The sequence below is a fragment of the Vulpes vulpes genome, chromosome 5 (genome assembly GCF_048418805.1).
Source record: "Vulpes vulpes isolate BD-2025 chromosome 5, VulVul3, whole genome shotgun sequence".
Taxonomy (NCBI): domain Eukaryota; kingdom Metazoa; phylum Chordata; class Mammalia; order Carnivora; family Canidae; genus Vulpes; species Vulpes vulpes.
The window spans coordinates 44,415,442-44,442,193 of NC_132784.1; the positions used below are offsets into that span (position 1 = coordinate 44,415,442).

A 26,752-nucleotide genomic window follows, 5' to 3' on the forward strand; every position below is an offset into this window, starting at 1 on the left:
CCTCCGTCAGGCTCCCCACAGGGAGCCTGCTTCTCCCTCTGCCTATGTCTTTGCATCTCTCTCTGTGTCTCTCATGAATGAATAAATAAAATCTTAAAAAAAATTTTTTTTAAATAAAAGAAATTTTAAAAAGGCATGAATGAAAAGCTATCTGAAATTACATAAACTAACTTAATACTTAACCTGAGGTGACATCTCAAGAATGAGAGAAGGAATCTTTATAAGCAACAACTTCTATTCTATGTGGACAATTCAGGTAAAGAAACAAAGGCCACTATCTGGTGAGAAGGGGAACGAGCTGGACACCTAGTGAATTCTTCAACTGCATAGGACCAGAGGACAAGAAGCTATGAAGAAAGCACCTGAAAAGGACAGAAGTTTTTGAAGATTCAAGATATAGAAGAGACAAAATCTGGTGTTCAGGAGCCACCAAGGAAGGGCTCTGGACAGCACACAGCTTCCACTGAAATCCCTGGGAGGCTACATTCTAAGGGCAGACAGACACAAACAAACCAGAGGTAAGGGAAGACAACAAATGCAACACAGCCTTGAGTTAGTTACTACTCTGTGCCTGTCAGAGGATAAGGTGAAACCTCTTTGGAGAATGAGATAATCCAGAGCTTCCAATACCTTTAATATACAATGATAGGCATTCATCCAAAAACCACCAGACTCAATAACAGGACCAAATGAAAAAGACAGTAGAAGCACACTCACAAATGATATGGTTATTGGTGGTGTTATCAGGTACACTTTAAAATAATTGTGGTTAATATATTTGTAAATATATTTTATCATCAATTATTCAGGGTGACTAGTGTTTGCAGGACAAAATCTCCTTAAAATGCTGCCCTTTGAAGTATTCTATCTTCTACATCTTCTCAGCTTTTTATTACAAAAATATTTTCCTTGCACAAGATATTTTAGAGAACATCTATTTATAGATTAAAGGAAAAATATTTCAAGAGATAAAGACAGAGGAGGGATAAGCTATCTCCAAAATAACCCGAGTTCCTTTGCACTGATCATCGATATAGAATCTTATTTTTATCTTTTTTTTTTTTAAGATTTTATTTATTTATTCAGAGACACGGGGGGCGGGGGGGGGGGGCAGAGACATAGGCAGAGGGAGAAGCAGGCTCCCTGTGGGGAACTCGATGTGGGACTCGATCCTAAGACTCCAGGATCATGCCCTGAACCAAGGCAGACGCTCAACCATTGAGCCACCCAGGTGTCCCTTATTTTCATCTTTTAAGTCATAACTGAGTAAATAAACATTTTTTATGTATGTGACATATAAAAGTTACTTTTTTTAAAAGAAGAATTTCAATTTTGAAGGAGAAAATTCCATTTCTAGTAAATAATTAGTAAGCCAGATGGGTGAAGTGGTAGATTCACATTAAAATTAGTATTTAAATTTGGTCTAAGGACTTTAATCCATATCAGCTAAAAGAAACAAATATATTAAAAAGAATGAAAGTAGCTTTTGTCATTTTGGTAGAAAATATATTAAAATACCTGGTTAAACTTTAACTGCTCTGAGTTTATATAGTGATTTTTAAGTAAAAGAACAGCTATTTTTCTTCTATTGGCAAGGTACAGTATTTCCTTCCCATTTTCATTTTCTTCATATATACTCAAGAAGCCTTTCTTGTTCTTTTCTCATTTTATGTAACTTTTTTCCTTTAAAGTTATTCTGGCCTTACTCTGGCCTCTGGTACAGTTTTGAAATACAAAGTGTATTTCCTCCTTTTAAGGTACTTTTATGCTTCTCCTAGTCATGTAGCACCACCTGCTGGTCATTCCTTGGCATAGCACAAGGTTTGAGTTTGTTGAGTTCTACTTGTCTGAATAGATTATTATTTCATGACTTTTAGCCTTTCTTATAAATCTTTAAGATATAAAAGGTAAAATATACTTAATTGTTAAAGAACAGGATAATATAGGATATGCAATTACCATACGGATTCACTGGAGTCTTTTACAAGTGTAAGGTATGTTAAAGGATCTTAGCAATTATATTCTCACATCTTGAAACACTGGCTATTTCAGCACCCTAGGAATTATTACACTAGTCATGAATTATTCATGTAAGACAAGAAGAGATACCATTAAATTAAAATTAAAATCTTGCGATGCTGGTGAAATTGATCATGTTAAGGAAAATCTCAAGACTATGAAACCTCAGATGTCAATATCCTAGATAAATTTTCTCAAACTTAAGAACTGATGAGTGAATCATATATTTCTAAGAAAAAAAGGAAATATGGTACTTATTCAAGAGGGAAAGGCTTCAGGGAACCAATCGTTTGTAACAAGTACTTAAGTGTTTTGCAAAAAGGATCTGTGATAACTGTACTCTTTCATTATTATGTGCTAACATTTACTTGATACAGTTTCTAAGTGGATAATGCTGACATTAGGTGTATACATAAAGGTGACTAGAAGAAAACGGATGGTGTAAATACAAGTAAATTCATCGGACTAGAGAAAAACAGTCCCTTGTACGCCGATGGTAAAGGGCAATAACTGCTTTCCCTGGTATATTGAACATATGTAATAAAAAAAATACTACTCATGATACAAATAAAATATCCAAGAATAAAATAATGAAAAAATATATTATGGGGAACACTATAAAATTTTACTTAAGGACATAAGTAAGTAAATGTTGGAAAGTAATAGTCTACATTGTAAAAATGTCAATCCTCACCAAACTACTTCCTAAATATAATAACCACAGACTTTCATGTAACCCAAGACATTGACTCTAACATTTATATTCCTTTATGCCCATTATTTTTATGATTCCATTTGATCATCTGTGCCAGTGATTAAGATGTCGATTTATTTTTGTTCTTTTTAAAAATAATGTGCTTTATCAAAGTAATATGTGCACAATTTTTAAAAAGTCAGAAAGTACAGAGGGCATAATGACAACCAACAACTCCCGCCCCATCCTTCTCATCTCAGTTCTCCAACCCAGATGCAAAATTTTTTACATGTGTCTATTTTCAGGTATTCTGGTAGTTACCTCCATGTTTCTTAATAATATGCTTCTATTACTATTTCTTGACTGGATGACCTGAGGCATTTTCTGTGGACTCCTCACTGACTCTGTCTATTCTTGCTGTCTCCTCCTCCCTCAATATGCTTATATTACTATTTTTACCTCTTCTGTTGGCTATATTGGTCACTTTATTTTTTAAAAAGATTTTATTTATTTATTTGATAGAAAGAGGGAGAACACAAGCAGGAAGGTTTGCCTCCCAGTTGGACTATTCTTTACAATGTATCATTCTGTAAGTTTTTAGTTGCATTTCTCTTTTTAAAAATATGCATCTTGTACTCTTTCTCATTTTGTAAAGTGTGTGCTAAGGATACAATAGCTTTTCAGATATTTCTGAGAAATTTTAACATTTTAAAGTTCTTTTCTGTTCCTTAAATTATTTCCTCAGGAGTCTATCATTCATTTAATCTTAGGTACCTTTTGGTCAGATTGCAGACTTTTGACCAATGGTGATTTTCAGCCAGACAAGTCTGTAGGCAGGGCTGATAGCTTTGCTCCAGAGTGGGTGAGCCACCAGCTAGGAATCAAGAATGCTGCAGGGCCCTCAGAGGACACAAAGCTAGTAATGGCGCTGCAGGCACATGTTGAGCATTAGAGCCCAGTAAATTCATGGTCAGTCAGCAGGTCTAAGTGGAAGAAGGTAGGCAGTGTGCACCTGAGCCCTCTGCAGAAGACTACCTCTTCCTGACCAGTCCTTCTAGAGTGGCTGGTCTAAAGTAACCCACAGTCTCACTTTCAATGTCCTGTGTATTTTCTTCATACCAGGAATTGATAATATATTTCTTGTTCATTTACTTACTCTATTATGCTCTGACTGCACCACTACACTGTAAATAAACAGATGCATAAGATATGTATATGAGATAATGTGGGGCAAATTCCAATCAGTAAAAACTTGGCTTATACTCTTTATAAGCATATGTGATAATCTTACAATTAGGGACAATCTTCAAAGGTAATTACACCTTGGATGTATACTGTGTAATATTTAGGGCAATTAACTTCATATGATCATAAGCTGCAAAATCCTAATTTTGGTTGGTTTTTGCTCTCCTATTCACACAAATATACACACACACATTGTCAGGCATGTAATCACGTTATTTAGAGGGTAATGTAATATTTAAGCCTTTTTAGTTTATGAATACCATACTAGTGCTATATAAGTTGTCAAAAATAATTCCAATGAAGTCATTCAAACCCATTACTTTTTTTTTTTTTTCAAACCCATTACTAACACCCATATTATAAAGTTTCTATGTATTTTGGTCAAGATCAAAATCCATCCTAATTAAATGTGATCCTTGCTAATTGAAAATGAACCTTGATGAGGAGGAATAAAGGAGACTGAATATATCTGCCCACATTAGAAGTGCAGATCCAGGTTTGTGACTCATATCTCCTCTCTCCTGATTCAAGGAAAACAGATAAGACAGCAAAATCCGGCTGCCCACCAAAGTCTGCTCTCCTTATCCACCCAGTAGTTGTCACTGTCCTCCAGAATTGCATCATCGGTCTTTTCTTGTCACTTTCTAGGTTCTCCTACCGCCTCCTACATGTGCAACAGTTAACACTACCATCTTATCTTATATTGATGCCTCCAATCTACACAATCAACTCTCATCTTTATGTTGAGGTCCAAGTCCCTAACTTGTTACACTAATTTTATTTCTAATTTCTAAATAATTCTAATTAATTGGTATCTTCAAATGTAAGCTGAACTCAGAAACATTGATCCTTACTCCTCAAACCATTTCTTCTTTCCTTCCACAAGCCATAATGGTAACACCACCTCCCAATCAACCAAGCCAAGGGTCCCCACATGTTCCCAAACAGGCCCTGTTCAATTATCTCTTTAATGTCTCCCACATTTCTCTCTGTCCTTTATCTCCTTTATCAGCTATTCAAAGGTAGAATCTGGCACCTGGCCCATTATTTACAAAAACACCAGAAGAGGCTTTTGTTTTAGAGTTTGCACTAATATAAACAAAAAAGACAAAGTTCTAAGTAACTAATCTATCCTGTCAGTACTCAAACTCATTAAAAGATTCCTTCCTATAAGTTAATAAAAAATATGAGACTTACTTAAATGGTGTAAAAAAAAAGGGTAAAGTAGCTTCTTTTTTCTGAGTCATTTTCACCTGGGAACCAAATATGAAAATATTTTATTATATTATAAATGAGAAAAAAAATTAGTTTCATTTTGAAATACAAACATCCACTAAACTGTCTCTTTGGGGATAGTTTCCTACTTTGAAACTAAATGGAATTTTATGTTACTATATTATTCTATAAATATTTAAACAGAAATTTCAGATTATACCACCACAATAAGCTGAAAATTAATATCAAGCTTGAAAATAACATACTGTAATTAAACTGTATTTTTACTCTTAGAAAACAAAATAAGTCAGGCTGCATTAACAGCATTAAGAATAACAAAGTTTCAGTTAAATGGTCACCTCTTTAATTTAGCTTAATACATATGGTAATATACATTAAATAACAAGAAATGTTGCAATCTCTAACACTACCTCTGTGGGGCAAATTCCAATCAGTAAGAGTTGGTGTGTAGTCTCTATAAGCATATGTGGTAGTCCTACAATTAGAGACACTTCTCAAAAGTAATCCTATACCTCAGACGAATTCATGGAACGTATACCTCACAAATGTTAAACTTTATGACACCAGTCATATACACAAAATTTAAAGATAAACTATAGAAAATAATTTCTTAAAACACAAAATCAAATATTTTCACTTAATATATTTGATTTTGCAGCTGCAGTAGTATCCATTTTTGTGTCTTATTTTACCTTGAATTGTTCAAGAATCTGTACTGCATTTGTAAACATGCTCTCTGCTTTGAAGAGATCAGTGTTGTTAAGATAATCTACAGGAAGGATACCCTGTAAATAATAAACACTAGTTTAATATTAATACTATTAGCATACTATTACTAGTATAATAGCTCAGGTTATTCTTGTAAAATGAAACAGACATATAAAGGAAGCACTAAAGATAAGACAGGTAGATGAATAAATTAGTGAAATAATTAAGCAAAACATCTTTTCTAAAACCATAACTGAAAAAGGTTCTATTATTTTTTCTCATAAAGTAGACATAATAAAGTAAATAAAGCAAAAAAGATGAAATGGATTCAATAAAACCTAGTATCTATTGAAAGACTACCGTGTTGTAGGCAGTGAACACAATGCTTTGCACACATGAAAAATCACTATGGTAGGCCACAACCAGTATACTTAAAAAGAAAAAAAAAAGCATAAGAAAATTAAGAGTATACCATGCACAGTAAGAGTAAGGAGTGTTTTGTGAAATTTTTGTTTCAGTTTTACACATACACACATGACTATAAGGGTTATTTACTCAGAGTTCTGAGTTAGACAACATTTATTAAAAGTTTGATTTGAAGACCTAATAAGAATGGCTGGTTGGAATGGATATGGATATATATATATATATATATATGTGTATATATATATATATATATATATATATTTTTTTTTTTTTTTGGCTTTTCAGCATTCCAGTTCCCATTCTTAAAAGCATTACCATTCTATGTTTAGAAATCTCACTCACTGTAGAATTTAAGAAACAAAACAGATGGACATAGGGGAAGGGAAGAAAAAGATAAAAACAGAGAGGGAGGCAAACCATAAGAGACTCCTAACTATAGAAAACAAACTAGGGTTACTGGAGGGGCAGTGGATGGGGGTGCGAGGGGATGGGTGAAATGGGTGATGGGCATTAAGGAGGGTACTTGTTGCAGTGAGCACTAGGTGTTGTATGTAAATGATGAATCATCACTAAATTCTACTCTTGAAACTAATACTATACTATATATTAACTAGCTTGAATTTAAATAAAACCTTAGGGAAAAAAAAAAGAAAAATCTCCCCCACTGGATCTAACATAGTGGGTTTCCAATGGAGCCCCACCTTCCTTTACTGAAGGGTAGACAAGTAACCCAGGCTAGCCCACTCAGATGGTAAGCACTGGAATTTGACTCTTGAGAGTCAAGACACAAAAAGTGTAAGTGTAATGCTATTTGCCCCTAGTGTTGGTACCCTGGGCACAACTGTTTGGTTCTTCTTTTGAAGTCTCCGGTGTTCTTTGTCCCTGCTCATTTCCATGCCTGGTTTTTGAGCACCCCTTTGATTCAACAACCCAGCAAGATCTTTTTAACAAATTCCCTTTAAATGGATCCAGTTTCTGCTGCTTGCAAATAAAAATTACTTCTATACTTTTACCACTTAGAACTGAAATACAAAGATAAATCTGTACACATTTTAGAAAATAAAAAATGTTTAAAGAAAAGCTATTAGGCTAGTACTCCATGTTGTAGATTGTAACATGCCCACAGTTATGAGATATTACATACTTAGAAAGAAAGTACAGTTTTATGTATCCAAAGATTATTCAGAAAGACATAAAAAAGGAAATTTTACTGTACACTTTTTTCTTCTGAGAGCTGATAAGAAAATTTGATTCCTTACCACTGAATTAAGGGGAAAGGGAACTCCAATAAGAGAAGCCATTAATGGTGCAATATCGGCCTACAAACAGAAAAAAATCAGTTCTAATAAGTCTACAGACATCAGTAAGAAAATTAAATAATCTAATGCAACTATATTTTGGACTATAATCTTGATGTTCACTATAATACATTACCTTCCAACATTTGATACACAATAGATATCAATCTCTAAAAATGTCATTTGCTATAGCGGCATTAATGTATAAAAAAATACATTTGAAAAGCCCCAGATGTAAAACATGCTAGAACAAAAAGTTACCCACTCTGGTACCTAAGAACTTGACTACTTCATGTAATAGTTTTTCAGTATGCCTCAACTATACAGAAAATGAATAGCAATAGAAGGCTCTAACTGGAGAAATATATATATTAACTAAAGAAAAAGTATATACCAGAAGAGTTGGCCAGCCAGTGAAATCCAGAAAAGACATATAGCTCCTAGTTTCCCAGAGTTGTTTGTGCTTCTACCTCCGCTTCTGGAACTCCCAATCACTCCTCAACCCACCCCCACTTCCTTTTTTGACCTTTCATCATCCCATAGACCACTCTCCCTTAGAGAGCTAACACTCTCTGTTTCTCTAGATCTGGTTGGCTGTTTTTATATTAGTCCTCACAATTTTTCAGGCAGTAAAGTGCTTAGATGTCAGAATTCCCAGTTCCAAATCCTTGCCTGCAATCTCTTGAGACTAGGGGCAGATTATTTAACCTCCCCAATGCCTTGGTTTCCTTATCATTTATTTATTTAAAAAACTCTCCCTTACAGAGTTATGGCATAATTAAATGAGATTAAATTTATAAAGTACCTGGCACATAATAATCCTGCAATAAATGGTGGCTAAAAATGCTGTTGTAGTTATATTAACTAGTTGGCCTCTCAGCAGCACTGTGTAGACCATTCCCTTCTCAGTTTCTGTAATACTGCATTCTACTGAGGGTCTTCAATCTCATTGTGGCTCCTTTCCAGATACCATTCTAATTCCCCATTTAAAGTTGAAGTTTGGTCTCAGGCTTTCAATGCTTCTCACTTTTTTACTATCTAGACTCTTTTTACGAAGTAGCATTTCCACACAACACTGGAAAACTCCAATTGCCTCTGCCTTCTCCCTTTTCCCTAGAATCCACTGTTTGGCCTCCTCTAATCTGTTCTCCAAGCAGCCCCAGACAAATCCTTTCACAAAAAGATCATATCACTCTCCAAGCTTCAAATACTTAAAGGGCTTCCCCAAGCTTTAGGATTAAGTCCATAGGCTCATAAGGCCCTGCGGGGTCTAGTGCCTACCCAGACCTCATACCACAGCCTCACTTGCTCTGTGATCCTTTAATATGCTATGTATTCTCTTCCCAGAGCTCTATGTACATGACGCTCCCTCTGCCTGAAGTGGAGGGAGAATATCATGTGCCTGGTGACTTCTACTTATGCTTCAGTCTCAGCTCAATCCTCAATGTCTCAGGAAGACTTTATTGACCATACCGTCTACCAGATATGTCCACTCTGCTCTCATGGTTTCACAGTCCTCTTTTGTAGCACTTAGCACAGCTGTAATGTTATATTTATTCATATAATAATTCAGTTAATATCTATTCTCACCCCTAAACTGTAAGCTTCCTAGGGTAGGCATTGTATCTGCTTTTACTCATCATTATATCCCTTACGCATGTTTAATGCTAATCTCTGCCAAGGTCTAAACACACTGCAGACACATAACAATGCTGGTGGAAGGAATGAATAAAGAAATTCTCCTCTAAAGCAGATTTGAGGTAGGAGCATTCAGAGACCAATAGCTGAATCTATATTTAGTTTTAAATTATAATGCAGTCTCACTATAAGTAAATCATGTTTTTTATGATCTTCAAGATATTCCCTATTCCTCTGATAGTGATCTTTATTGCAAAATTAATTAAACTGTTATTCTGATCTTACACATTTCCATTCATTTAGGTGATATGCAGTTAACCTGAGAGAAAAGACCATTCTTAATATGCTGACAGAGAACAGGCTTCTGCAATCACAGGCCTAAAAATGAGATTTTAGACCTTGGTTTATTCACCAAAAAAGGAATGCCAGCTTGTGAGGTTACCTAGAGAAGGTAAAATATTCCTACCACTTTGGAGGCCATATCCAATAATGCCATGCCTTCTACAAATAGTGAAGATGGCTGTTTACATAGCATATCTTCAAAAATGAAAATTCCATGCTTCATATTTATACATGTTACCAGTCTAACTTGATTAGGTTGGCCATGCATTTTTCTGTAACCTAAGGTTTCTAGCTGAGTAATCTATATTCTTGTCATCTTTTTTCCATTGCATTTGTAAGTATCCTGGGTAGAATTAAAGATAAAATATGTGTTAATAAAAAAGAAATGGTAACTCACATACTACAGGGAAAAAAACTCATAATAGGATTTTATTATTTATTATGTCTGTGCTTAAAGCAACTAAGCAAGGCAACCATGACAAGAAATCATAGAAACTGAACAAGCATGCAGATTTCAATTTACATAATAATTCTTTAATTAGCCAATGTTATTTAGAGGGAGTCTTTTTCAGTTTTACTTGAGCTTTTTTTATTTTGCTAGAAGGAAGATCAGTTGAGTTAAAATATTTGCATTACATGGATTTCCCTTGGTAACTGAAATGTTTTGAAAAATCCTTTATCATCATTATTATTAATACTGTTTTTCAGATTTTTTTTTGGTCTAAACTTCTTATAGGAGAGAAAATTAAATTTGAAAGTGATTAAATTGTACTGAATACCTGATGGATATCTTGCCTCTTCCAGTTCTCTAATTTCCATTCTGAAACACAATTAGACACAAGAGCTGATGTTAAGATTAAAAACAAAACAAAAACACTTTCATTATTAAGAGAGATCAAGGTGTAATGACAAAAGAAAGTATTGGGAAAGTCTATTTTAAGTCAACTATGAATAAAAAGGGTACTTAAACAGGTAGAGCTATATGTTTTTAAAACTCGAATTTTCAAAGAATAGCTTTAAAGTTATTATTTGATGTTTTCTGTGATGGCTTCTTAAACTTTCAAAATGCTCATTCGCAGATAATTGTTTCAAAACATCGAAAAGTCGAGGACGGAAGATGGAAGTAAAAGGCACAATGATAACAGCTGTCGGCATGACTACAACTGACAGTCCTGCTCCAGGGAGTAATTAAAGCAATTGATAGTCCATTAGACAACCTAAACCTTTTTTCTTCTCTAATGGCAGTTGCTTGCAAAATATTTAAAATTGTAGCTGTGATATTCCTACTGTCACTAATCCTAAATGTTAAAATATCATAGTGAGTTATGAGCTACTATTTTTTTAAAGATTTTATTTATTTATTCATAAGAGACATAGAGAGAGAGAGAGAGGCAGAGACACAGGCAGAGAGAGAAGCAGGCTCCATGTAGGGAGCCTGATATGGGACTAGATATCGGGTCTTCAGGATCACACCCTGGGCGGAAGGTGGCGTTAAACCGTTGAGCTACCCGGGCTACCCATGCATTACTATTTCAAATTGCCTTCAGAGATATCTGTCTCCTATTTTTCTACAAATTCAGAAACTTCAATAAACAGTTATCAAAACAAATGATAATGAGACTATCTCTTATTTTAATGACTTTAAGATATATTACCAAAAGGGTTCTAAGATGTTTTATGATGAAATTTCTTTTCATAAGCTAATAAAGTTTAAAAAATCTTCAGTTTCTACTAGTCAGCTACTAAAAATTCACACTAATCACCTGATGAGGAAAAAAACGCACATTCCCTTTCTCTATAACTTATGATGTTTTATTCATATAAAAAAGTATATTCCTTTTATAATAATTTTTGAAGTCAAATTATCCTAAATATTAATTCACTGAGAAATCAAGTGCCAAAATAAAGTTTTATCTCCTAAGTACAAACATACTTAGTTTCTATTAGACCCAATCTAATCCCTTTACCACGAAGCATAGGAATATAAAATGTTGAAGCTGCTTTAGAAAACAGTGTGGCAGTCTGCAAAAAATTAAACACAGAGTTATATATGACCCATTTATTTCATCCCTAGGTATATATCTATCCAAGAGAAATGCGAACACATGTCTACATAAAAACTTTTACACAAATGTTCACAACAGCACTATAATAGCCAAAAATAGAAACAACCCAAATGTCCATAAGATGACTGAATAAATAAAATATGGTCCATACAAAAACACTATGGTCTATATATACAATAGAATATTATTCAGCTATAAAAAATAAACTATACATACTAAACACAGATGAACCTTGAAAAAAATTATGCCAAGTGGAAGAAGCCAGACACAAAGACCATACAATGAGTAATTCCACATATGAAATAAGCAGATCCAGAAGAGAGATAAAGAAAGTAGAGTAATGGTTGCCAGGTGATAGAGGGAGAAATAAGGTGTGTTCTCTAATGGGTGACAGGTTTCTTTGGGGTGCTGATTGAAATGTTTTATAATTAGATGGTAGGGGTGACTGCAGTCTTGTGAATATACTAAAACCCCCTGAGTTGTATACTTTCAAAACATGAATTCAAATTAAAATGGTATGACAATTATATCACTAAATAAAAATAAATTCAAAGAAGTCATCTAAGGAAATCTTATAATGCAAACTAAAAAGAGTCCTCTATGATAGAAATGCCTAAACATGGCTGTCAGTGTGAATCCCTGGAGAAAGTTTTAAAAAGAAAATTTCTAGGGCTAATCCAGACTCATGGAATTAAAGTATCTGGTGACAAGGTCTGGAAATCTGTTTTGTAATCTGCATTTTTAACATGTTGTTTTGGATGAGTTTTATGCAGCTAATCTGGAGTAAGGATCTAAAAGGAATTTTTTTTTTTTTGTCAAATTAATAAAAATTTTGGAGCTCTGGAAAAAACCTTACCTTAGAAAATAAGCAGAGCTCCAGGAAAAAGGAATTCATTTTCCTCATGGATTAGGAAGGAAGAGAAGCTTGAGTAACAGAGAATCTTCAAAAGTAGTACTTTTGAAGTACTATCCTGTACTTCAAGAGACACAGCAAAATCAGTCCAGTTGTGAAATGTCAATTGTGACATCTGTCTGATTTATCTGAGTGACAGTCTTTGCAGATAAGATTTGACTCAAGAGTTTAATGTAAATCTCAGCAATAAAAAGGCTTGTGGGGAAAAAAAAGTAATTGTATAATTTATACTTGTACCTTTCATAAGGCAGATAACTAAGACCATATATTTCTTCTTCTTCTTTTTTTTTTTTTTTTGAGAGAGACAGAGTGCATGTGTGTGCACACATGTGTGAGCAGGGAGGAGTGGGGAGGAGGGAGAAAGAGAATCTTAATCCAGTGCAGAAACCTGACAAAGGGCCTGATCCCATGGCTCTGAGATCATGACCTGAGCCAAAATCAAGAGTGGGACCCTTAACCAACTGAGCTGTACAAGCACACCTAAGACTACGTATTTCAACCTGAATATTATAAACCAAATAATATCAACTATACAAAAGTAATACTTAAAAATTATAATGATACAAATATAAAAATGAAAACTGTTACTTGAAAAGTGATTTTTTAAAGGTAAACTTTGGTTTTATTTTAAACTGTTATATTTATAAAAACAATAAAGATAAATGTCTTTACCTTTTAAAAATGCATCATCAAATTTCTGAGCTGATACTCTTTGGGGATACTTGATTCCAGCTCCCCAAGTGACAAAAGGAGTTAAAGTCTCTGAAGGATGACCAGCCCCATGGAAACCTACCAATAAGACAATAAGAGTAATAAGACAAGTATATAGGAACCTATACCTACATTTTTTTTAAATAGTAAATTTTAAAGAGTTAATCCGTAAGTAATTCTACTTCTGGCCACCACACTCCTCCCAAATGCTTGCAACACTGCATAACAATTAGTTTATAAATATTCCCAAAGCATATCAGAGCATCAAAAATAAAACAAAAAGAGTATCTGTTGACTGGCTGAAAGAAGAACGAGAATAGTATCATTAAGACTTGGAGGAGATGCCACTAGAGTACCTATGTATAGGGCAAGCAGTCAGTCAACTCCAGCTCTGTTCTGGAGAGGACAGCAATATCTCTTTGATAAGGTTCTTTAAGCCTACTTTGGCTGATACAGCCAAAAGGCCTTTAGAGAGTGGAACCAGCTCACTAGAATTCTATACTGTGATTTGGGGACCCAAATCTCATCTTTGCCTGATTTTGTTCTCTGTGTACACACTGTGTTTGCCTTGGGAGTCTCACAGGGAGGACAAGCTCATCTAGGGGAGACCTCCAGGAGCCTGAGGGTCCCTGGTCATACCACCTTAACTTTACCTTGTTTGTCATCACTTACAACCAACTCTAAGAATAATAACAGGATAGATACTTTTTTTTCTTCTCCACGCTTTTCTCTAATTTCTCATTTTAAATGAGAATGTATCCCTTTTATAGGTAGAAGATAGATTTTTTACATAAGATCAGATTTTTTACACTAACACATTAAGCAGGCAATTGTTGTGTGCTAGACACTTTGCATATACTAAGACATCTAACCTGCTTCAACATTACAAGATATCTGCGAGCTACATTCACCACTACTTTAATCATAAAGTACATGTCACGTAAAGACAGACTAACCCCAATCTGTCATTCCATGGTCAGAAGTAAAGATAAATGCTGTTTTCCCATCATTTCCATAAAAATCTTCAAGCATGGATACAATTTCTTTCATTCCCTCATCAACTACTTTAATATTGTCCTTATATTCCCTGTTTAAAAAGAAACAGAAAAATAAATTACATTAATTTGGAAAACTCAAATTTCTTCAACGTGAACTAATTACATCTAAAGTTGGTAACTGTTAAAATACTTTAAGATTTCATCTTTAATATTTTAAAATCAGGGTTCTTTAAATTGTCAAAAATAATATTCTCTCCTTTTTTTTAATATTCTCTCCTTTTAAAGAAGCAAAAGAATCTGAAATGGTTTTCAAAAATAGTTTAAAAGGAGAATACTCTTCTATATTAGTTAGCAAGTACATTTTAATGAATGCTTTTTACATCTCAGATGAATTATGACTTCCAAGTTCATGTCTCTCATAATGCAAACTATATTGTTCCTGTCGTATTAATAGGTATCACTGCTTCAAGTATAAAACGTTCCCATCCTCTAGAATGTTTATGATATAAAACAATAATATTAAACAAATTATATTTAAGCATTCTATACAGTTGAAAAGGTTGGTCTGGTATGAACTCTATCACTTGAAACAGTCCATCATGTTCAAGAAGGGGAGCATGAGGTATTCATTACTGGCAACTAATCAATAGGCTGTAGTTACAATTAGACATATCTAAGCCAAATTCTAAATAAAGAATAAAAGTAAAACATGGATTCTTACTCTTATGGTCTACAAAACTGAGAAAAATAATTGTTGTTCTATATAAGGAGTGCTACTGAAATATGGTATAGAAAACTTGATACAATTATATGGTAGACACAATACTTATTAAATGGATCACATAAGGAATAGCTAATTATATCTTCTTGTGATATATTAATATCACAATATTAATACCACATAAATGTTTTTCCCCCAAGATTTACTTAAATATTTCTAAAATATATAGTTTTTCCCTGCCTGAATATGGAATATAAGCAATGTGAGAATTACAAACAAATTATAATATTTTAAAACATTAAACAGAATAGTTGGGTCCCCTAAAAACACAAAATTAAACACAGCATTAAAATTACCTTGATGTTGGTCGGTGAGCATGTCCATTTGTATCTATTCCTAATAAATGTAAGAAAAAAACTATTTTTTCTTCATTTAGTTTAGAAAACAAAGACTGGTTGTTTCTGGCAGCATGAAAGAATTCCTATATGTAACAAATCAGTTAAAGAAATTTAGTTCATTTATTTTATTTAAAAGTAATTCTGACGAAAACATTTAATTGCATTTATAACTATAAAATTAAATTATCTTATTTTGTTTAAATTTGTTCTTGGGACCATCAACACAAAGTCCGTATTGTTGAATAATGAGTGAGCTATTTTCCGGGTAATAAGTAGGCCAATAAAAAGTTATAGAAAGGGGCACCTGATTTCATGAAGACCTCATAAGCCTTGAATAAAATACAGCAGGTTGAAGAAACATTTTGACAAGAGCCAAATAAAATAGTACTAGAAGCAACATTTTAGGAGCATTTTATCATTTTTAAATGTTTTCAAAGCTGGACTATTTCTCACTGTCCTGGCTAGGTTACTACTTGAATCCAACAAGTCCAACCCTAGTTGCTCACTTGGATCATTGTGAATAGCTTCTAAACAGTCTCCTTTGCCCAAGACTAGAATATGTTCTTCACATTGTATGAGAGAAAAATGCCCTAACTTAATAAAACACGGGTCAAAAATTATTTTATTAATTTCATAATAAGCTGGATTCATAATGCTGTTCTAAGACAAAAATCATAACTTCTACTTACATACACATGAACATGTAAACAAGTACCTGTGGGGAATACTTTTTTTTTTTTTTTAATTTTATTTATTTATTCATGACAGACGCAGAGAATGAAAGGCAGAGACACAGGCAGAGGGAGAAGCAGGCTCCATGCAGGAGCCTGACGTGGGACTCGATCCCAGATCTCCAGGATCACACCCTGGGCCGAAGGTGGTGCTAAACCACTGGGCTATTGGGGCTGCCCTGTGGGGAACACTTTTAAATTATTTTAGGTAAGTTAACAGGCTATGCCAAGATACATAATTACCATTCACATAAATGTCTCTAACCATATAATAGATGGTAACTTTAACAAGAGTGATTAAATTGTCCAATAAAAATCTGAAATATATTTTGAAATGATTATAAACACTAAAAAAATACAAATAATGCCATACAAAGAAGCCTGCTATTGAAGAATAGAAGCAAAAAAATACAAATGGTGCCATATAGAGAAGCCTGCTATTGAAGAATAAAATGTAACCTGCTACAGCCTCCTCAAAAGCATAAAACTGTCCCTAGCTTTCATATACATTTTACTTTACCCCTAAGAAGTTTTAATCTAGGTAGAAGTGGCAAGTTCTTCAAAAGAAAGGAGTTAAACCCTAAAGATATAATATTTTTTATAAAGATTTTATTTATTTATTCATGAGAGACACAGAGAGAGAGGCAGAGACATCGGCAGAGACACAGGCAGAGGGAGAAGCAGGCTCCATGCAGGGAGTCCGATGTGGGACTCGATCCTGGGACCCCAGGATCACGCCCTGAGCGGAAGGCAGACACTTAACCATTGAGCCACCCAGGCATCCCCCCTAAAGATATAATTGAAAGCTGACAAAACCCCAAAAAACCTAGCACCTGAAGTTAAAATTTGTTCCATGACTGGTAAAAAAAAAAATTCCACTATGGAAAAAGTGCTATTCATTCATATATGGACATAAGATCTGGGAGACTATGAAATACTAATTTTACAGAGTTCAACCTGTTAGATTCCTAAGGGCTTTTGAAAAGTTAGTCTTTTGGACACAAGAGGTAATATATACTCTAGTTACTCTCCCTTCCATATCTACTCTACTCGTGACCATCAGCTCCTACTGTTTCTTTTTTTTCTTTTTTTCTTTTTTTTAATTTATTTATGATAGTCACAGAGAGAGAGAGAGGCAGAGACATAGGCAGAGGGAGAAGCAGGCTCCATGCACCGGGAGCCTGATGTGGGATTTGATCCCGGGTCTCCAGGATCACGCCCTGGGCCAAAGGCGGGCGCCAAACCGCTGTGCCACCCAGGGATCCTGCTCCTACTGTTTCTTATCTTGCGAACACGCTCTTTCATTTCTATACTCAACGAATATTTGTTGTGTGTCATGGGAAACTATTGGATGACTACCCCAACATGCACTCTCTTTTTCTGAGTAGAAACCTGTGATTTCATGAAACATGGCAATGCTCAACCTTAAAACCTACGTATTTCCCATCCTCTCTTACAGCTAAGTGTGCCTTAGTGGTTGTGGCAATGAGATATAAATCAAGTATTTCAGTCAAAAGACTATGAAGACCTAAGGCTCTTTGAAATAACAACTCTGAAGATAAAACTCATGCTCTGAGGACAGAGGAGAAATTCAAGAGACTGGGTCCTATTGACACCATGGAACCATTATGGAAGTCCTGGACTGCATCAATCCTGGGCTGCCTACTTCTGGCACTATCTTTACTGAGATAAAAGTAAACTTTTAAGCTGTTTTGTCCCCCTATTACACAGAACTGAACCTAATCTAAGCTAATACTTGTATCTATGTACCAGATGATTCCTTGCTAGGAAATGAGTTAACAATGAGAAAAAGTCAGTATCTCTACCAACAAGATGTATTCAGGATTGAAGGGGGATCTGCCAAAGTATCAAGAATTATGGTATAGCATAATAAAGTACTTAAGATAGAGGTACCAAGGGAATATAGAAGAGGGTTATCTAAGTGGAACTGGAAGTGAGGTGAAGCAAAGGGAAGTCATGGAAGGCCTAATAAAGGAGATGATACACAAACAGAGCTTTAAAAAGCAAATGGATTCAACATGAATGAAGCTTAAAGACATTATGCTAGGTGAAATCACACTAAGCCACTCACAAAGGACAAATATAGTATGGTTCCACTTATATGAGGTATCTAGGTACAAAACATAGACATATAGGGACAAATACATAGAAACAAAGTAGAATGGTGGTTGCCAGAGGCTGGGAGAGGAAGAAAATGGGGGGTTATTTAATGAGCACAGAGTTTTGGTTCTGCAAGATGAAAAAGTTTTGGAGTCTGGATGCACAATAATATGAATATACTTAACACTACTGAACCTGTACACTTAAAAATGGCTAAGATGGCAAATTTTATGTTATATGTATTTTACCACAGTTTAAAAGAGTGAGTAGACATTTATATGGATTTGTTCCGCTTGGATTAAGCTTGAGTATCTAACCAGAACACAAGTCTAGGTAAGACCCCTGACTCCTTCTCTAGCCTTACTTCAGATCTTGCTCCCAGTCAGTATTCCTGCCACCTTAACTTCCCTTTCTTTCAGTTCCTCAAATCTATTATGCTGGCTCTTCAGTGCCCAAGATTTACATATTGATTGCTGTTGGCCTGAAATACTTGTTCACATGCAGTCCAGATCCATCCATTTCTTCCAATACTTCTGAGATCATTGTAATACTCTCAGGAAAGCCTTCTTCTACCTATCTAGATCATGATTTTCTAAAGGCATATTCTTAGTCCCTATATTTTCCCTTCACACCATTTTCCCATTGCTGATGATTTCATATTACTGTTATTATTATACATATATGCCATATTTTATGAAGTCATAGGCAAATAATTTTTTCTGATCACTAGCAGTGTTGAAATAAAGAAAGGAAAAAAGGCATAAACGCAGGCCAGCCACAAGCTATATCTGCCCATACACAAGGGATCAAATCCATGATTCTGGAACATTTTTAGCTATGTATATGAAATTAGAAGCCAAGTGCCTTTCAGCAAATACTAACATAAGTAGATTACATTAAGAAATAATAATTAGCTAAGTAAAATTTGCCATTATTTTCTTAAAGAGATCTTATTTAATTTCAAGTTTTCCCTGTTGACAAAAGTATACATTAAATGAAAAAAGAAAATTTCAAGGAGAAAGATCCTGATAGAAGAAATATGGTTTATCAAAGAATGTATTGAACCCTTAATTCCTGCTAAGCAACTACAAAGAAAAATGAAGACACATACTGAGGAATTTATTTACAAGCTAACAAAAATGACTATATCATGGAGAAGTCCACAGGGTCACTTTGAAAGACACTACTGGTAAGAAGAAGAATCATTAAGGGTCAATCAATGAGTGCTTCTTACAACAGATAAATTATAAGTTGTTATATCTAAATGAGAAACAATGGACAGGAAGAAAAGAGAGGCAATATCCACAACTTAGATTTTCACACAATTTTTCAAAATGAATTCTACCGGATCCCCGGTGAAAACTGTGGTAATTGTCACTATCAAATAGTCTAAACACCTTTATTGCTTAGAGAAACCCATGGATATGGATATTATGACTAATTTGCTAATTTGTTTTTGCTTATCTTTCTCTAAAGTGCAATTTTTAAACAATCATGTTGTTATAAATGCATTCCATTTGAACAGCACTTTCAAAAGCATTTTTCATACATCTTACATGATACCACTGCTAAAAGACTATTGTATGGTCAAAGAAAGATCGAGGTTTACCTAGGACTATTCAGCAAATAGGAATGAAATGCAGGCTCCCTGAATTCCAATCTATGGAGCCCATTTCACTGTCAGAAATATAAAAATTTTAAAAGTTATCTTTTTTCAGATTTTTTAAAAAACTTCCATTAATTGGTTATTGTAGAAAGTGTAATTTCTTAGAATCTAGTCTTTTTAAAATAGTATGTACAAATACAGAACTTTCAAGTTTATACAAGTAGGAAAAATTAAGATGCATTTACTAACAAATCAGTTTCTAGTACTTAGGTACAAATACATGTGCTGAAGATGATCACCTCAATAGTACTCACCTTCATATTATCAAAAACCCAAGTGTCCAGTTTTGTTACATCCTGGGCACCAAAATCCTCATTGTCAGCATCATAGCTATATGCATAAACATGGTCTCCACTAGCACCTGAAAAGGAAATTTTGGGAAAAATCTTTTTAACAATTTTTTAATCTGTCATGAAATATGAAGTAGTCATTTAAAGATTTTTGTGAGCAACCAAAATTTTTCACAAAGCATTTTATATTATTAAAATTTTTAATTTATAAAAATAATATAATTATTATATATAATATAATTATTATATATAATATAATTATTATATATAATATAATAATATAATTTTATATTATTATTTTAAATATTTTATTTATTTATTCATGAGAGACACACAGACACACACAGAGAGAGAGAGAGAGATTGGCAGAGGGACAAGCAGGCTCCATGCAGGGAGCCCGACGTGGGACTTAATTCCGGGTCTCCAGGATCCCGTCCTGGGCTGAAGGCGGCACTAAGCTGCTGAGCCACCTGGGCTGCCCAGCATTTTATATTAAAAGGGGAAGAAAAAGACAGGAGAAAGAATGAACATTTATTTTAAGTGCAATGGACTATGACTACTACTTTAACATGCTGTTGCTTTTTGTTCTCATAGCACCATTCTAATTTTACAGATATACTACATGTAAGTTAATTACTTAGCCAAAGTCACAATGCTAATACACACAGCACAAAAATAAACATCAAAGTCCGTTTCCCTGTACAGATTAAACTATTCAAAAAATTTGTCGTCTGTGAATGCTACAATCTAAAATAAAACAGACGAAGTCATTTGGTACATCCTAAAGCAAGAAGAAAATTCAAATATTTCACTTATCCTATTCATAAACTGTATTTTTCTTAATATAAAGGAATAAATATTGCCTATTGTTAAATTCTTTGAAGGGGTCAACAAACATATTAATCTTACATATTTACAAGATTTTATTAAGAATATAATCAACTTAGTGAATTGCTGAGATAGGCTCTTACAGGTAATAAGGATGAGACAGACTAAGTAATAATCTCTAATAAAAGCACTTCAGTTCCAATGACACTACCACCGCTCAGCCATTCCACTTCCCACATCCTAAGTATAGATCTGAGTAGGTTTTTTGGTTACTCTAAGAAATAGAACACTCCTATTGGACTGTTTTTGATTCAGGTGTTGGTCCTGTCCTTCCAGTGATAGCCAGAAGTAGGAAGGTCATATAGTCACTCACCACCACCAGCCCCCCCAAAAGCTAAACTGCTTTCCAAAAAAAGGAGACTATATATAAATGGCAAATAGTCTGAGGTTTCTTTGCCCTGACATACATAATTATGTTCTTTGAATATCATATGTAAAATTCTGAACATATATTTTTGCTTTCAGGACGTATAATAATATTCAATAATGCCAATTATTAAGATTACACCTATGGTTAAGTATAATGTTACAAAACCTTTCATTAAGTGAAATGACCTGTCATTCTGTTCTCACTAAAAAGCATTTAATGACAAACTTCAAATGGAATCTGGGATTTCAGAAAAATAATATAAACAAATTTCTAATCAATGCACAGAAACAAATATAACAAATCCAAATGGCATGATCTTGAATATGTGAAAATAGGAATTACAAGTCATAGCACTTAAATCTTTATGTAAGTATCTACAAACTTAATAAATTATCAAAGTAAAATGAACCAGACATCAAAATCACCATCATAATGAAAAGTTATGTGATAAGCACATTGCTAGATATTTCACAGAAATTATCTACTTTAATCCTAAAAACAAACCTATGAGATAGAAATTATTATGATTACATTTTACAAGGCAAATTGAAGTTCAGAGAAGTTAGCTAACTTGCCCAAGATTACAAAGCTGTTAAATGTTAGAGCCATATACCATTTCATTGAATCCAAGATACTAACCACTATACAATGTGCCCATATATTTCAAGTACAACTAAAAGAAAAAAATCACACAGACACATCTATCCTTTGTAATATATGTCCCTATGTCAGAGATGTTAAATATTTAAAAACAAGTATCTCAAAAATCAATAAAATATAGTAAGTAATACACAAAAATTACCATATTGTTTTACTACCTATACTATCTGAGGTAATATAATCAATGACTCTTACCTTTGGCAAACATAGTCAAGATATCTGGGCTTCCCCAGCTCCATGTGTACCTGCTTTCATTAATAAGAGAATCGAATCCCACAGGATTTTCCTTCCATCCTTCAGGTCATTGAGAAAAGAAGCAAATAATAACAATAGTAATATATACACGGTGAATGGTGAAATATTAGTATAGCCCCTAAAGAAGTATTCTTCAAAAAGTAACAATGAGAATTACAGAACAAATGCAAAATAATAGATTTTATGTTACATGTATTATACCATAATTTTTTTAAAGCTTACAATAGATAATTTACTTCTTACTAAAATATAGAATCACTTTTGAACTTTTGAGAGTTAACATCTAGGAAAACCATGGATCCATCCAGTCAGGTTATTTTAGTAGCACAGAACAATAAAAGACCAAAGCTTAATTCTTGAATCAACACCAGTGTGTGTTTATGAGTAAGCCATACTAAAATACTTTCCAAAAGTATGTCAAAACACACTTCACTTGTGTCATGATTCAGTGGTAAAGAAGCAATATATATGCCATAAATTTTTCATATCAGAAAGTCATCCGTATAGAATATAGACAATACCTTTGGCAACTGCACTGACATCTTCATAAAACCCAGCTATCAGGGCTACATGACCTGGCCGAGATTCAGTTGGCACCCGTGTATGAGATATCCCCCAGCTGCCTTCATGCATGATGATATTCCTAAAAGATATTATAGATCAATAGTTAACACAGACTATGATTAAATCCTATTAGAGCTTTAGAAAAAGTAAGATTTTTACAGAGGAATCAAACCCAAAAAATGACTCAAAATTTAACTAGGAAAGGAATCTTTCCAATCCCAGCTGAGCCCAGTTCTAGCCCTCCGACTAGCTGGATTCAGCAGCATAAATGAGTTTAGGCGAGACAAAGAACCATCCAACCACTACAAAGAACTGTGAAACAAAATAAAGGATTGTTGTAGGAAGTCACAAAGTATTCAGATAGTTTGTTACATGAGAATTAACTGACTCACACAATATTGCTCTATAAATGTCAAATTTCATTAGGTGAGATGTGGTAGATGCAGTCATATAGGAGAAAGTCCTTGTTCTTAGGTGATGCATGCAAAAGTGTTTAGTAGTGAAATGTCATGAGATTTTAAACTGTATTGCAATGAAAGCAAAGGACCAGCAATGCCACTGCAGGTTAAAGAGCAGCAGAGTAACGAACTATAAAAACACTGACTGCATTGGTAACAGTTTTTAAGATGAATGTTTGAAGCCCATAACAATAACTACAAGTACTGGTTTAGATACTCTTTAATACTGAATTACCTCAAACTAAAACCAATTTTGGTAAAATGCATGCATAGTTTGAAAACCATTGAACCATTTGTTAAGGGAAAAATATTTTTTAACTTCTTCAGTATTTAATGAAAAGCAAATTTCAACACAAAGTAGGAGGTAGAAAGAAATTTGGGGGACGCCTGGGTGGCTCAGTGGTTGAGCACCTGCCTTCGGTCCAAGGCGTGATCCTTGAGACCCGGGATTGAGTTCCACTTCAGACTCCCTGCATGGAGCCTGCTTTTCTCTCTGCCCACCCCCCTCTGTCTCTCATTAATGAATAAATGAAATCTTTTAGAAAAATCTACTTTAAAAAATAAAAAAGAAATTTGCATATCTGTTTAAAAACATTTTGATCAGTTCAGATCATATTTTTTAAGAAAATGAGGAACAAGTAAAACATTTTACAAACAGGTTTAAAAAAAACTAGATTTCTGAAATTGTAAACACACGATGGCATATAACCCAAGGCATACCAACCATGTGAGCTCTTGGCCTGCTACCCACCACCCAAAGGAGAAAGAAGTGCCACCAGGGAGGCTCACCTTTTCCCTAACAACTGGTATACTTTTATTAATTTGCGATGAACTGTATTTTTCTCCTTTCTTTGACAACTAAGAAAGTCATCTAAATATACACCTAAATTTTAAGTTATTTGTGGAAATTAATGTGACACATTCTTGTGAAGTGCACTTAACTATGGTTTGATCTTATTTTCCTACTCACATTTTCCACTGCCCTGAGTTGCTCACTTAATTACTTTTATCTAATGCATTCCTTTGAGCCACCATAAATTTATTTCTGGAAATTCGACAGGAATCCAAGTTCATTCATTATTCTAGCAGTCAACAAATATTTAACTGCCTACCATGTTCTAAGAACTGGAAATAAAGTGGTATATAAAACAAAGGCCCAGGTTTCAAAGAACCTGCACATGCTAAGTACTATAAAGAAAACTAAAGCACAGTAAAGAGATAAAGTAGTGATGGCAGGTGAGAACAAGGGAAGGTGAAATATTTTAGATAAATTTCCACTTGGATTTGAATTTTAATCTCTCTACATACAACAGCATTAAGAAGGGCTTTTGAGGGATCCCTGGGTGGCACAGTGGTTTGGCGCCTGCCTTTGGCGAGATCCTGGAGACCTGGGATCGAATCCCACGTCGGGCTCCCGGTGCATGGAGCCTGCTTCTCCCTCTGCCTGTGTCTCTGCCCCCCTCTCTGTGTGACTATCATAAATAAATAAATAATTAAAAAAAAAAAAACTTTGAAAAAAAAAAAAGAAGGGCTTTTGAGGGACATGCCATGAATCAGAAAAATAACAATTATAGTTGTAGGAGCCCCAACAGTTTAAAAAATTAAACATTTCTTTTCAAAGCCACTTCAGACTCTAAAATCACATTGAACAGCAATATCAACTTGGAAGGGCTTCATATATTTTATAGGTGTATTATCAGTTGAACTCTATATTTTCTAGTTAAATACCACTGTAATTAGCAATTCATTAATATTTATGCTTGTCATTATTTTTAAAATATAACAAGTTTATTTTATAAGAAAAAGATAATACAGTGAGTTGTAAGCCAGGTTTGGGTAATTAGGACAAGGTAAGCCAAGCAGCTAACGTCATACATATCTCCTGGGAGGAAATAAATTTGTTAATCCATAAGACGAAAGCAGATATATATTTGCCCCTATTGCCTTTCTCATCATCACTTCTATGTCCAACATGAGATAAAACAGTGGCAAGACAACATTTTCCAGAGAGGTCTTTGTATCAGCTAACATGCTTACCTAATAAATGGCGCTCTAGTATTTCCATTTTCATCTAATTCATAAAGTGTATCTGCCCGCAGGCCATCAGCAACAAATAGTACTAATCTTTTTGCTGGAGGAGGCAATGGCGTTAACTGAGGAGTCATTCCATGAACCAAAGGAGATGTAAAATAAATATCAAAGATGGAGCCGAAGAACACAAAATGTACAAGCAATCCCAAAATAAAGAAGAGCAGCATATCCAGGGTAACTAATTAATCTTCAAGAAAGACTGAAAGAGGAAACAAAATTAAATTTGGGTAAACCTTAATGCAATTATTTATTTTTTCAATATTTTGGTGACTGTGTGTAGACTGAACATGTGTGTTAAAGTGTTAAAGTGTTACATAATTTACAACTTCACTTTCATTTATGCTAGCAACAATAAACATTTTTTAATAATGAGATAATACTAAAATAAAATACATTCAAACAAAAAGAGAAAGTTCAAGTATAATATGCAATTAACACCAATAAACTATTGCTAATAAATTTTAATGCACACTAAGCTTATAAAAACTAACAGAGGATCAAAAAACAAAGAATTAAATGAGTCCTAAAATGAGTAAGGGTTCAGTTAAATCAAACCCTGTATAAAACAGAAAATATAATTCATGGTGCTCTTGGTTGCCCATATGACCACCACTGATAGGCTTGGAATTTAACATGACTTAAATGTTAGTGGAATTTTTTTTTTGGGGGGGGGGGGTTATCAGCTCAGGAGACTTGTAGATTCTGCTGACAGATAACATGATTTTTGTCAATTTAGCTAAATTATAGGAAGGAAAAAGTAGTTAAATTCCATGTGTTTCAGAAAATGTACATTCATTAAAGGAACACTTTTAGTTTCCTGAACCAATTAAAAAAAAAAAAGCGAAAGTTATATTCATTCTTTCAATTTAAATATTCTTGAAAGTATTCTATACATAACTGTGTATGGGATACAACAGAGAACACCAAGAAGACATAGTTACAGATCTGATAAGCTTACTCATACTTACAGAAGGAAAACTAAGCAACATGAAACTTCATTTAAATAATACTGTAAGACAGTATGCCATTAACTGCCAAGATCAACTCCATGGGAATTTTCAAGACAGTCTGTAATTTACTTTTGTTGGTGAATCTCCCTGTAGATTAAAAACAACAAAGTACTCTTAATTTGTCTTTTTGTAATATAACTAACATCAGTTACATACAGTGACCCTTGGCTGAAAGACACCAAAGATGAAGTAATTTTAATTACAGACACATCTTATTCTTCCTGGTCTAAAGAAT

At 34.0% G+C, this 26,752-nt stretch overlaps 1 protein-coding gene across 8 annotated transcripts in view; it reads right to left on the reverse strand.

The window, feature by feature from the left end:
* The window catches only part of PIGN (phosphatidylinositol glycan anchor biosynthesis class N), a 104,634-nt gene that overhangs the window by 60,569 nt on the left and 17,313 nt on the right, over positions 1 to 26,752 (reverse strand). For 6 of the 8 annotated variants that reach the window (XM_072758029.1, XM_072758028.1, XM_025997699.2 and 3 more), the window contains 12 exons: positions 26,476 to 26,604; positions 25,454 to 25,706; positions 22,916 to 23,037; positions 22,335 to 22,433; positions 20,186 to 20,292; positions 15,372 to 15,496; positions 14,253 to 14,383; positions 13,258 to 13,374; positions 10,386 to 10,426; positions 7,588 to 7,647; positions 5,887 to 5,979; positions 5,156 to 5,211 (listed from right to left, as the gene is read on the reverse strand). In XM_072758029.1, coding sequence (XP_072614130.1) covers positions 5,156 to 5,211; positions 5,887 to 5,979; positions 7,588 to 7,647; positions 10,386 to 10,426; positions 13,258 to 13,374; positions 14,253 to 14,383; positions 15,372 to 15,496; positions 20,186 to 20,292; positions 22,335 to 22,433; positions 22,916 to 23,037; positions 25,454 to 25,674 — 1,172 coding nt within the window. In that variant the 5' untranslated portion in view covers positions 25,675 to 25,706; positions 26,476 to 26,604. The remainder of the gene's footprint in view (positions 1 to 5,155; positions 5,212 to 5,886; positions 5,980 to 7,587; positions 7,648 to 10,385; positions 10,427 to 13,257; positions 13,375 to 14,252; positions 14,384 to 15,371; positions 15,497 to 20,185; positions 20,293 to 22,334; positions 22,434 to 22,915; positions 23,038 to 25,453; positions 25,707 to 26,475; positions 26,605 to 26,752) is intronic. The other 2 variants (XM_072758032.1, XM_072758033.1) reach the window with 1 other exon arrangement.